This window comes from Hylobates moloch, unplaced genomic scaffold (assembly GCF_009828535.3).
Source record: "Hylobates moloch isolate HMO894 unplaced genomic scaffold, HMol_V3 SCAFFOLD_17, whole genome shotgun sequence".
NCBI classification, from domain to species: Eukaryota; Metazoa; Chordata; class Mammalia; order Primates; family Hylobatidae; genus Hylobates; species Hylobates moloch.
In genome coordinates this window covers 48,704,946-48,716,927 of record NW_026652292.1, presented here as the reverse complement: position 1 = coordinate 48,716,927, position 11,982 = coordinate 48,704,946, and the positions used below count along the sequence as shown (strand labels likewise).

General features: G+C 35.2%; 1 protein-coding gene across 6 annotated transcripts in view; it reads right to left on the bottom strand.

The window, feature by feature from the left end:
• Positions 1 to 2,212: 2,212 nt before the first annotated feature.
• The window catches only part of ATP8A1 (ATPase phospholipid transporting 8A1), a 250,631-nt gene continuing 240,861 nt past the window's right edge, over positions 2,213 to 11,982 (bottom strand). For 4 of the 6 annotated variants that reach the window (XM_032135949.2, XM_032135950.2, XM_032135948.2 and 1 more), the window contains 2 exons: positions 8,462 to 8,553; positions 2,213 to 6,852 (listed from right to left, as the gene is read on the bottom strand). In XM_032135949.2, the coding sequence (XP_031991840.1) occupies positions 6,755 to 6,852; positions 8,462 to 8,553 (190 nt within the window). In that variant the 3' untranslated portion in view covers positions 2,213 to 6,754. The remainder of the gene's footprint in view (positions 6,853 to 8,461; positions 8,554 to 11,982) is intronic. The other 2 variants (XM_058430264.1, XM_032135952.2) reach the window with 1 other exon arrangement.

Below are 11,982 nucleotides of genomic sequence, written 5' to 3'. Positions count from 1 at the left end.
GAGCATGGATTTCGAAGCTGTAATGCTTGGGTTAGTTTTCTGGCTGTCACTTAAAAGTGGAGTGACTTTGGGCCACTTAAATTCACTGTCTCAGTTTTCTCATTTGTAAAATAGACACATTAGTACTACCTTTTTGCTTATGGTTGCCTCGAGAAGAAAGAAGTTACAGACACTGTCCCAGGTCACTTGCATTCTAGTGGGCAGAAAGCTGTGTAGTAAGGATAAATAACAGAAAGCAGATGAAATACTTTAGAATAAAAATGAAAGGCTAAGTACTGCGGGAGGGCAGATGTCGATTAGGGGTGAGGAACAGAGAAAATGGTCCTACAGTTTGATCGAGTAAGTCCTTGATAACCCATGGGCCCTTTTGGTAGTTGGCCAACTTCCTGCTATTGTCTGGAGTAGGGCATCCTCTCAACCTGTTGAGTACTCATGGTCTGTACATTTCTTTCATCATCTGCTTTAGAGAGCACATTTGCAGCCAGGTGTGGTGGCAGGCGCCTGTAATCCCAGCTACTTGGGAAGCTGAGGCAGGGGAATCGCTTGAACCTAGGAAGCAGAGGTTGCAGTGAACTGAGGTCGCGCCATTGCACTCCAGCCTGTGTGTCACAGTGAGACTCTGTCTCAGAAACAAACAAAAAAATAACTGCTCCTTGGAGACAAATTTAAAATAAATGTGCTTTTCTAACCAAAAAGAAGCACATTTGACATAGTAAATTTGCTTTAAAATGGTTATGTTCCAAAGTGAACAGACTGTACACTTGTCCAAATGGATAATTCCTTATTTTCCCCACCTGTTTTATTTTTCTGATTATTAGCTACTTCTCATGGCGGAGAATTTACCAGGTTGACTTGAATCCACGGGAAATTTTCTAAAATGAGATAATCAAAAAACTTCCTGAAAGTAGATACGGTCACAACCAGGAATTTGACAAATTTCACTGAGTTGGGATCATTTTACCTTTGCATAATCTAAAACATTTATTTAGTATACGTTCAGGAAAACTAATAATTTACAGGCATGTTAAACTATTAAGGGAACAAACTGTTAACATATTTTTATATGTACATGGCTATTTTAAAATTGCAATTAAACAGTGGTTAATGAAATTATTCTGACAGGAAATCCTTATTTAAATTGCTAGTTTCATGACTTGAAAGTAATAAAAACTGAATGGCAAGAGGTATTTCATATTTTCCAACAAATTTTATTAGCCTATTCATGAAATTATCCAGGTTAGGAAGACCTTTCTTCATTAAAGTGAGGTAGTTCTGTGTTACTGAAATGAAAACTTTAGAGATGCCCTATGCATACAAAAACAAAATTTAAATGGAGGTGACATATTGAATTTATGGAAATGTATTTCCAGTTTGCTTTTTGCTTATGGTAGTATTAGAAGGCATCTTAAAATACAGGTCAGTGGAAGCACGTGCTTATTTTAAGGAGAATGGAGTTGAATGTGAAAATTATTTGATAGAATTCAGAGGTAACATATCCATGAACTGTTTTGCTGCGGTTTTGCATGGAGGTCCCCACCCAATTGTCGTCCCTGGGAAGACTGTGGGAGAGGACATGGGGCTCCAGGCAGCTAAGCACGCATGGCCTCAGTCTAATAAAATCAGATACTCCTCAAATTGCCTCTCTAGTGCCTCTTTGAGAACTAATCCTATTCTAGTAATTAACCTAGTTGTATCTTCAGTTGTTTCTCTTTTTAATAAGGACACTTATTTTTGCTGAAGTGATTGTTCTCATTCCCGATGCTGTCTATACTTTCGTCTCATGTGCTCAATTTTATTATTTTCTGGTTACTGCCTTCAAATGTTATTGGCTAAACTTGAGCACTTTCTCATGAACCTAAAACAGTTTAGTTGGTTTAGAAAACAAATTCATCCAACATAAAACATTGAAACCACGAATTAGCTGTTTACTTGCAAGCTGATTTAAATATGCAACAGGGACAATCCTGGGAGGCTTTTCGTACTGAAGTGACAAAATACAGTAATTTTATTAAAAAATTCTGCTAATTATAAAAACTACCCATCTTACCAAACTAGAGTTAATACACTCCATTTCATGTTTGATTTAGCTGGATTAAAATGAAGGGATATTTTATAAATCACTGGGATACACCTTCTCAGACTAGTTACTGCTGGATTTGAAGGTTTTAGAAAGCAATATAATTTCTAGAACTAGCAATCAAAACTTCAACAATTTTAATTAATGGTAAAGTTTATTTCATTTTTAATAACAATTAGAGGACAAAATGTTTAAAATTTGCAGTTTAAAACATGCACATTCACAAAAGGCCAATGACACATAACACTGCATAGAAATAATATTACTCAATTTTAATAACTATAAAACACAGTGCATCAAACATCAAGATAAACAAACCTGAGAAAACTACTATAACCACAGATTCAATACTCTCCACTCATGCAGCTTCACAATTTCTACAGCAGTTTCAGCAGGAATGGTTTTTCAGGGAGCTGAAAATACTACTTTATCTTTAACGCAAAACTGCAGTTTTCTGTAGTAGCTGCCTTCCAAGGCTGCCCTGTTTTTTTTAACTTAATAAACTTGAAAATGTAAAAAATGACGAGTAAAGTAGTTAAACAACAGATAGTATTTACTGCATTTATGGCTTCCATTTAGAACCATGAAACATAAAAATATTATTTTTAACGATTCTGCTCACATCTTTGCAAGAACAGATTAACCTGTGGAAAGTTGCTGTTAATTCAAAGTAAGCAAATATGAAATCTAGTTTTCCTACTTAAGGGAGATTTACTTGCTGAGAAGTTTTGGGAGCTTTATTAAGAAAAGTTCTTAGAGGCAAGCTAAACAAAAGATTCAATTAAATTTGTTAAAATTTCTTTGTAAAATAATCTACTTATTGAAAAACTTGTGCAGAGGACCAATTAATTTGTCTACTGAATATTAAATTCCAGGTAGGCCATGATAGAACTTTACAAGGCAGAAATAAACATCAAGATTTACAGCAATAGCCATGCATTGGCCTGGATCACTTTAAATATGAATTCATGCAAACCATAAACCTATCAAAAACACAGCTGTTCTCATACAGAAAGTAAATCAAGACGAAATATGGAAAACATTTATTTCCTTTCCTTCAAAATTTCACTGACATTCCACTTTAATAGCTGTTGAAGGTTAATTAAAATGCAGCAAAGTGTAACTACGTTACACAAGTGACTTCAGTTATTTTAATGTGAGAAAAATCAGACTATGGTATCTTACGAGTCATTATAGAAATGTTCATCATTAAAAAGCATTTGTTAGGCACTGAACTGCATGGTGTTACCTTAAGTCATTTACAAAAAGAATTCCTGGTCCATGTGATGTGAATGGGCTGGGCGTTTTCTCCACAAATTTTGTAGATGACTATTTATAAGATTATACACTTAATAGGTTTTAAAACCAGGAACTATCAAAGGGCAACTGCACAAAAATAAACACGATTATTCAGCTTTGTAATAATTATGACATTGTCATAATTTTAAAACTATGAATAATACAATCTATTACTTTCTGACTAGCATTCATTTCCTGAAAAAACATTTTAAATGACAAGTTGTAAGTGTTGTACAGTGCACGCAATGCAAAACAAATTATCATGTGACTTTCACATTGGATATTTAGAATGCTGAACGGCAAAATTAAAGTATAAAATTTAATGATCAGAATGCTGATTGATTTCCATAATTCATTTCCCCTCTGGAAATTAAAGAGGAATCACTGATTCCATTTAATGACCATACAATTCATGTAAATGGCTAACATTACTTAGCAGAATACACATTCACCTGACTTGATTAGAAAAAGTTTTCCAAGCAACACTGCTGAAGCAGTCTCACATTAGAGCACAGAGTGGAGGTGGGAGGATGGGAAGTACATATATCATTTAAAATTTACAACGTTCCTGAGAAACACTGTTTTCCTGCTAATAATTTCTACAATATAACATCTTTCTGGGTGTGAGACACCAATATATTTTTACATGTATATATAAAACATTGAGAAAGTCCATGCTCAATACCACTGTGTACTATTCCACAGTAAAGAAGCAACTTCCAGTTTTCAATGCTAAATGAATGAGGATTTTCTATTGTAAGTCGTATTTTCTGAATTGTAAACATTGTAAAGCAACTGTGTTAGCATTTGCCAGAGTCCATATAAGGAACTTTTTAATTGAAGAGTACGTGCACTTTATTTCAAAAAAACACATGTTAAAAGTCACTTCGACTGTTTATTTCAATCCTGGTAAAACCATGTGACTTTTTTCCAGTTAAGGAAGGTTCAAAAAATCAGACTATTTTCTCTAATCTAACACTGTAAAGTCACTGCAACTGCAATGCTATATTTTAAGTTTCACCAAGAAGGTCACTCCCTGTCCTTCAAACCCCAAGTCTCACTCAGGAAGCAAAGAGACTGACAATGTCAATAATTCAAAAACAGGACGATGGGACAAAGAGGCTCAATTTAGTCACATTTCAGATCATGTTACACATTATCAACCATAAGTATTCTTCTCACGTTTAAGAGCTCCACAGAAACAATCCATGTTTCAAGATGAAAATAAAACTTACATTTTTAAGTCAGAAAATCCAGTTCTATTATATCCATAATGTTTTTATATTCAAATTCTGCAGAAGGGTGCCACTGATGAAGTGAGGGCAAACAGAAGCAGCTCTTCTCTATTAACAGAATTAAACACTATAAAGTGTTTCTCTGGAGGGGTGCATTTCACTCTTGCTTTCTTATTTTTTGTGGTTTGACCTCAGCTATCACCACTGGGAAGCCCAGGAAAAGCTGCTCTGAATATTCATTCATTGGACAGGTAAAGACTGGGACTTCAGAATTTTGAAGACAATCTTAGCCTCTTACACCTGTGGTCTTGCTAGATGTGTTGATTCATGACTCTCTTAATCTGTACCCCAAACAGGAAGGGCTTGGGAAGTAAAGTATGTAAACGTGTGTTCCCTTAAGGTTAGAATTATGTATATGTGTTATAACCTCTTACTTGTGGAAAATGGAGAGGCATACTGGTAACTAAGGAGCTACAAATACAGACAAGGAAATGACATATATCCTAATTCTAAATCTAGATTGAGAAAAAGGGTGAAAAGAATGTGAAACTATTAAACTCAAGAAGCGATCTGAAAAAAATCACCTCTTCTCAATTCTAGTTGACTTTTTTAAAAGAGAAAGTTCTACCTATTTTGCTGGTAAGTCCATGTAAAGGCAAGCAGGCTTTTGAGTAAAAGGCAAATAGTTTGCTTCAATCTCCGAAGTGTATCTGAAAACTAATTCCTTTTTTTCAAATGAAAGTATTATTTAAAAAATAGTGTAGAAAACTGGTGGTGGTTTTGAAACAGCCCCTTCATTTACTGTTGGTAGCAAAATAGCCATTTTCAGATGTCTTGTAAATGCTGAAAATAATTGAACTGAACACACATTTTAAAACTTACTAACAAAAGCTACTCATGATGAATGTGTCCTTTGACTGTAAAGTTATGGGCTTGAGTAAAATCGGCATTTTTTAAATGGGGAAAATGTACTACTTGTTTGTCCCAATAAGCAGCATGTGACGAATTTTGGGAACTATTTGATGAGTGAACTGTGAAATAATTTTCAGTCTTCAGTATAGGGGGCAGTCACCATAACACCGGGTGTGCTACACAAGACAGCAGGCATCTCTAGTGGGAACTGGAACACAGGACAAAAGCCCATGCATTTATCTGACATGTTATTCCAAATATTGCAACAGAAGCTTTGGAAATCCCACGTAAATATGTAGCATATGTTTCTTAAGAGGAAAAACTTTAAGACAAAATGACATCACTCAATCTACTGCATTAGCCAGATTTTTAGAAAAATCTAAATGATGATGAAACTTCATCAGAAATACCTGAAACATACAATTTGAAAAATCAGTGTCATAACAACAGAGTCACATTAACACGTGTGTCCTCTAACAAATAAACATGACAAACAGCAAAGAAGCATTTGTAAGGCCAAAGGTGCAACATCAGCGAATTTAGTAGCAAATGCCTTGAAATATTCATTTTTGTAAATCACTCTTATATTTGAAAAGTCAGGCATGCAGATCTTACAGCAGAACTGGAAGTAAACTTTCTCTTACATTTCTGGGCATATGACTACTGAACTAGAAAAACACTGAACCTCTTTGGCAAACACTTATCAAGACAATTTTTGACACAAATGCTTGTTAATGCCTCGTTTAGAGATTTTGCTCAGGAAGGTGAGTCAGTTCCTTAAGAATGCTGGTTTGTTTCAGCATATCCTGAAATCTAAGTCTGGATATCAAGAGTCCCTTTAACTAAATACCATTTAGAGTTTTTTAATGGTTGGTTACCTTGTGGTACAGCCAATAAATTGACAGTCAGTTACAGCCCCAGAGTAATGGCATAAGAATACTGACTTATTCTCCATTTAAGAAAGCACTCTGGCAAGATACCAGGTCATTTTCAATTTCCGTTTACAAAGACTTAGCAAATACCTTAAAAAAATCCAAAAGAGATGGTGTTACAGTACAGTTGCACAGTGCTTATGTCTATAGTATACATGAATCTGAATGTCCATCAGCGAGATGATGTCAGATCCACCTTTCCTCTCCATGGACCAGACTGGAATCGGTTAGCAGGCTGCGGTGACAACCTGGTAGCTCTCCTTAGAGAGGTAACAGAGCCTGCCTTTCAGGCTCACCCGTCACCATTCATCGGGCCTCTGTTTTGTGGTATCATATGCTCTTATCACTTCAGACTGTGAAACGATTCCATTTTCATCTTGAGAGAACGCATACCCATCTGTAGGTTAATGATAAAACAGAAATTCTCACAAAGGCACTGGAAACCACTGTTATTCTGACTTTTGGGTATTCATTTTCTAGCTTGGGGAACAAATGCAGCCTTCCCACCATCAAAAGCATGGAGACAATGATTTTTAACGCCTAGAAAAGATACAGACTTAACTTCAAAATAAAGAGTGGGATGATCATAGGTTGCCAGTTTAGATTCTAGGAATTTTTCTCCCTAGAAGACTGAGTAGGCACCCTCAATTCCCCTAAATCCTCTGTCCCGTAAGTCAACTCCAACTCTTCTAATTTTTGCTTCCCCAATTCTGGAGGGGGTGAGGGAGTTGAGTCAGGTGGGCTCACATATTTCCACATAGGTCAGGTGGATGAGAGGAAAGGAAAAGTGATATGTAGGTGAGGTGGTGAATAATGTAATTGATTCAACCATCCCACCATGTACAGTCCCTTGGTGTCTGTGGGAATGGCTTCAGGGACCCCCTTGAATATCAAAATCCATGGATGCTTAAATCCTTTATATAAAATGGCACAGTATTTGCATATAACCTACACACATCCTCTCGTAGACTTAAAATCATTTCTAGATTACTTATAATACCTAATACAATGCCCCCACATCAGTGCATTCTAGTGGATTCAATGTAGTATTTCGTCCATGGCAAGTTCAAGTTTTGCTTTTAGGAACTTTGTGAATTTTTTTTTCCCCCTTGAATATATTTGACTCACAGCGGGTTGAATCCACACATGTGGAACCCACAGAAAGGGCCAATTGTACATCAAAACATTACCTTGTACTCCATAAATATAGACAATTATTGTTTGTCAATTTAAAAAGGTGAGAAGGAGGAGATAAACACAAATAGCTGCTAATGGTGGCAAGCGGTCTCCTTCCTTCAGAGGACATTCCCCTTGGCTCTCAGCATCACAAATAAACTCACTCATGCCCCGACATGGCATGGGCATAAGGAATGACCCCCAAGGGGATCACATCTTTAGAAAAGGCCTCTTGAAGTATAAAGAGCAAAAGCATTAGACATGAGTATATGTAAGTGAAAATAAATTATATGTGGAAACAACATGAAACAAAAGATATATTACTCACACAAACACATTTACTACAGGGCTTTACATTTTATATTCTTTTTTAGATCTTGAAATGTTAAGAGGGCACAATATCTAATAATGTCTTACAACTCTAAATATTCATAAATATTGCGGAAGGGGAAAATATATGTTTCCTTGTGTTGTATCAAAGCTGAAAGGCTCTTGCAAAGTTATTCAAGCAGAAAAGATAACAAGACAGGAGCAGCTTTTAAGAATTAAGATTTACTGGCTTTAAAGAAAAAGATTTGAGGAAGCAAGGAATGTAGAAATACTGTTTTTCTTTAAGTGAAACAGCAAGATTTTAAAATTAACTCCCTCTTCTGTTAAAAGTGAAATGGTTCTGACCAATGGATTTTCTGTTATTTACAGGTTGCAAATATGCAAAACTTGTTTTAGACATTATTTTTAAATAAATATCCCTAAAGTCAGGATATTGTATAAATGCTATAATACAGGAATGGCAGAGAATTTATTTAAAAATAAGAAACTCAAATACTCACGGAGCAGGTTTTGTTGCAAGGATTCAGAGCGGTACAAGCTCACGTGGTTCTTCTTAAAGACGTTCTTGAGCAGTTGCGCCCTCTCGGTCAGGCTGCAGAGCAGGTGCAAACGTGTGAAATGAATTATCAGCTCGGCAGAGACCCCAGTGTGCCCACAGGACCACCAAAGAGAGTTAGACTTAAACAAAAGATTGCTTGAGAAATCCGTAGCCTAGCGATTCTTTTTACACATTTTCTCAGATAGCAAATGAGATTTCAAGTATTTAGACAGACTTTTGAGGCCATTTTCTCCCTAAGGAGTTTTGTCCCCAATAATCCTTCTCCCAGTAAAAAGTAAGATCTCCTCACCACCCCCTAGCTCAGTTATATTTAAGTCAAATGGCAACACAGAGCCAGTATAACACAATTAAAATAAAAAAATACAAAACATCAGTAGTGTTATTCACTTCTAAAAACTTACTACATATTTTCTAAGCATGGCAATTTTTAGAATAAAAAAATTAATTATTACTATTTTTTTCATATTTGGCACGTTTTGGTGCAAAATATTTTTTAGTTAGAAATATTAAAGTAAATATTAACATTATACAAAGAAGATATTTCATAGACTTTTTAACCAGAAAAAATTCACCACCACTAATATGGTATGACATGTGTTCCTTAATTTTATTTTAAAATAAACTATTTTCAGAAAAAATAGTTACAAGGAAAGTATTTTTCAATGAGTGTTTAGAATAGTTGTCTCCTCAGATACAAATCCAGTTAATTATGTAACTTCTAAAAGCACACTGTGAAAAATAAGGCATCTTCTCCCCCAACTTCACATAAAACAGTGTCTCACACAGTAGAAACTCAAATATTTGTTGAATATATGAAGTTGAGTAATAATTCTGAAATGTACTTATAGACATCATCCATCTTCCAAATCATGCCATTTCTTCATTGTTTGATTTATAAAATTTTGTTTTGATATTAAAGAACATAATAGGCATGAGAAACAAATAAGTAATCCATATGTGTTGCAGCAAATGTTTATGCAATTTTAATAACTGGAACTGATTCAGCTGAAAAATTTCCATCTTGTGTTTTTCCCACTATAAAAGCTTTAGTTAAATTGCTGTGTTATGTTAGTTCTGTATTTTGCCAATTTTTCTAAGACCCTGAAATGAAACAATATCATATACAAAAAAAGGACCCTCTGTAAAATGAACTCATTGTGTAAATGAATTATGCAAACATTTAGGCAAAAACCGAAGAAAAAATATTTAGAAATGTTAACATTTGTAGTAATCTTCCACACATATATTTTAAAATCTAGGGAGGTTAACTGGTATTATTAGATATATTTTATTGTCATTGGAAATTAGCTACATGAAGGCAAGAAAACTAATTAATCTAAAACTCCAGCAGTTCTGCAAATAGTTGTAAAAACTTGTTTCTGTCACTGAAATAAACAGACATGAGAAATGAGAAAGGGACATTTTTACAGAGTTGCTTTCTTACTCTACTCTTTAAATGATCTAGCATTACAGACCCATGGACCCTGAGGGACACTAAAATATGTAACTGCTTTGAGGAAGTTACAGCTTTAGCAGCAGGTGGTCTGATTTCCTTAGCAGAGCCTTGTGGATGGGGTGTGCTGGAAAGTCTTTGGTGTTTCAAATCGAAATGACTACGGGAGACTAGATAATGTATCATTATGCAGCATCTTCTTCCCAAAAGACATTTTCCAGGTTTCAGGCTGGCCTTCCTAAATGCATAATACTTTAATATTACAATATTAAAGTGGTAAGAAGGCAGACATGAGAATTTAGTCTTTCATATTACAGCAACTGAAATACATAAGGTAACATAATTCCGTTTTGTATAGTCCATATAAAGGCTCTCACTTAGCTCTTCTTTTATATCAAGTTAACGTACAGCATTAAAACAAAGCAGTAAGAAAGTCTCTTTCTTAAGAAAGAAGCACATTATTCAGGAAAGATCATGGACTCTGGAGCAGGGCTTTGGTTTAATTTTGCGTCGGCTGCTTATTAGCTGGGTCACCACAGGCAAGCCTTTCTCCGTCATCTCCTATACAACAGGAGGGCAGTACTTAACTCTCAGGTAGACTGCGAGGATGCAGGGAGCTGTCAGCACAATGACTGACACTTACGAAGCACTGAACAAATGCTGGGCCCTCCCACCTTTACCCCCAAGATCTTGAGAATTTATTATAAAAAATCAACTAGAACAGAGATCATCACCAAACAAAAGGTAGTTCGTAAGGAGTATTTTGGATGCCTTGGTTTCTAGTCAACATAAGTGCAAGGTGAGATGTGTGTTGCTGCACATGGGTTTTAGTTTATAATGTTCTCATTCTACCTCTTTACTCAGAAAATGACTAGATTTTTGTTGTTTTGTTTTTCCTTAGCTATTTTGAACTTCTTGCTTTAGTCCTGTAGAACAGAGTCCCTCCTTCAGAATACAAATGCCATTCACAGGAGGTTGCTAAAGAAATAAGTGATGATGAGTTGTATTTCTCTAGTCTTATCTTACACCTTTGGGGAACTACTCATTTCAACATTTATGCAATTCTGGGCCATCAATGTTTATAGGTGCTGATACTACTATTAAGGCACATTATAAAATATATTTATGCTAACACAATATATATATTAAAAGTTCAGTTTTAGTGGAACAGCTTAACACAGTGTGAAAAGACAAAAAAAAAAAAAACCACTAAAGATACCTTCTCACTAAAACCACATTTTATTCACAACTCGACTAGCAGTTTTACGCAGTCTCGTATAGTCTTTCATTTATATACCAAGCTATGTAAATTTTGAGTTTATTTAATACAATCATACAACTACTACTAAATATTGTTAGCTTATTTCCAAACCTACTAAAATGTTGCAATTTAAACATTTGGTGGAGGTGAATATAAAGATAACGTGTTTAAAATAATATTTCAAATACTAAAAAATGTTAGTGTTGGTAAAAACCAATTCACGGTTCTGGAATGTGTTGGAACGTGTTGTCTTAAGGAATTTTCAGTGGGAAACTTGAAGAGAAATAAATTTGCATTTGTCTACATATTGGGTTGGTAAGCTATTTAGGTTGACTCATTAAAATAAATCTCCAAAAAGTAAATAACTATCCATTCATGGAATGTTTAACGTATAGCATGCGATAGCTGTCCTACACTAGGGTAGCTGTGGTGGTGGGGAAACAATGAATATAACAGGCCTAATCTCTGCCCCAGAGCTGAAAACATTTCAGTGTTCTGTCACTTTTCTTTCTGAATGTTGGACAGAACCATTACCACAGTGATGAGAGAAGGCTGGCGGAAACATTTGACAGATCCCTGTGTCCTCAATCCCCACCAAAGTATTTAAGTCATACTGATATAAAATCAAGTGTGAACACTGAGAAATAAAATCTCCTTTCTACTAGTTCTGGAGCAACGTTAAAACTGCTTTTCATTAAGATGAACAATACATCAGAAAGGTTAGAGAGCACTGTCACCATCTACACCA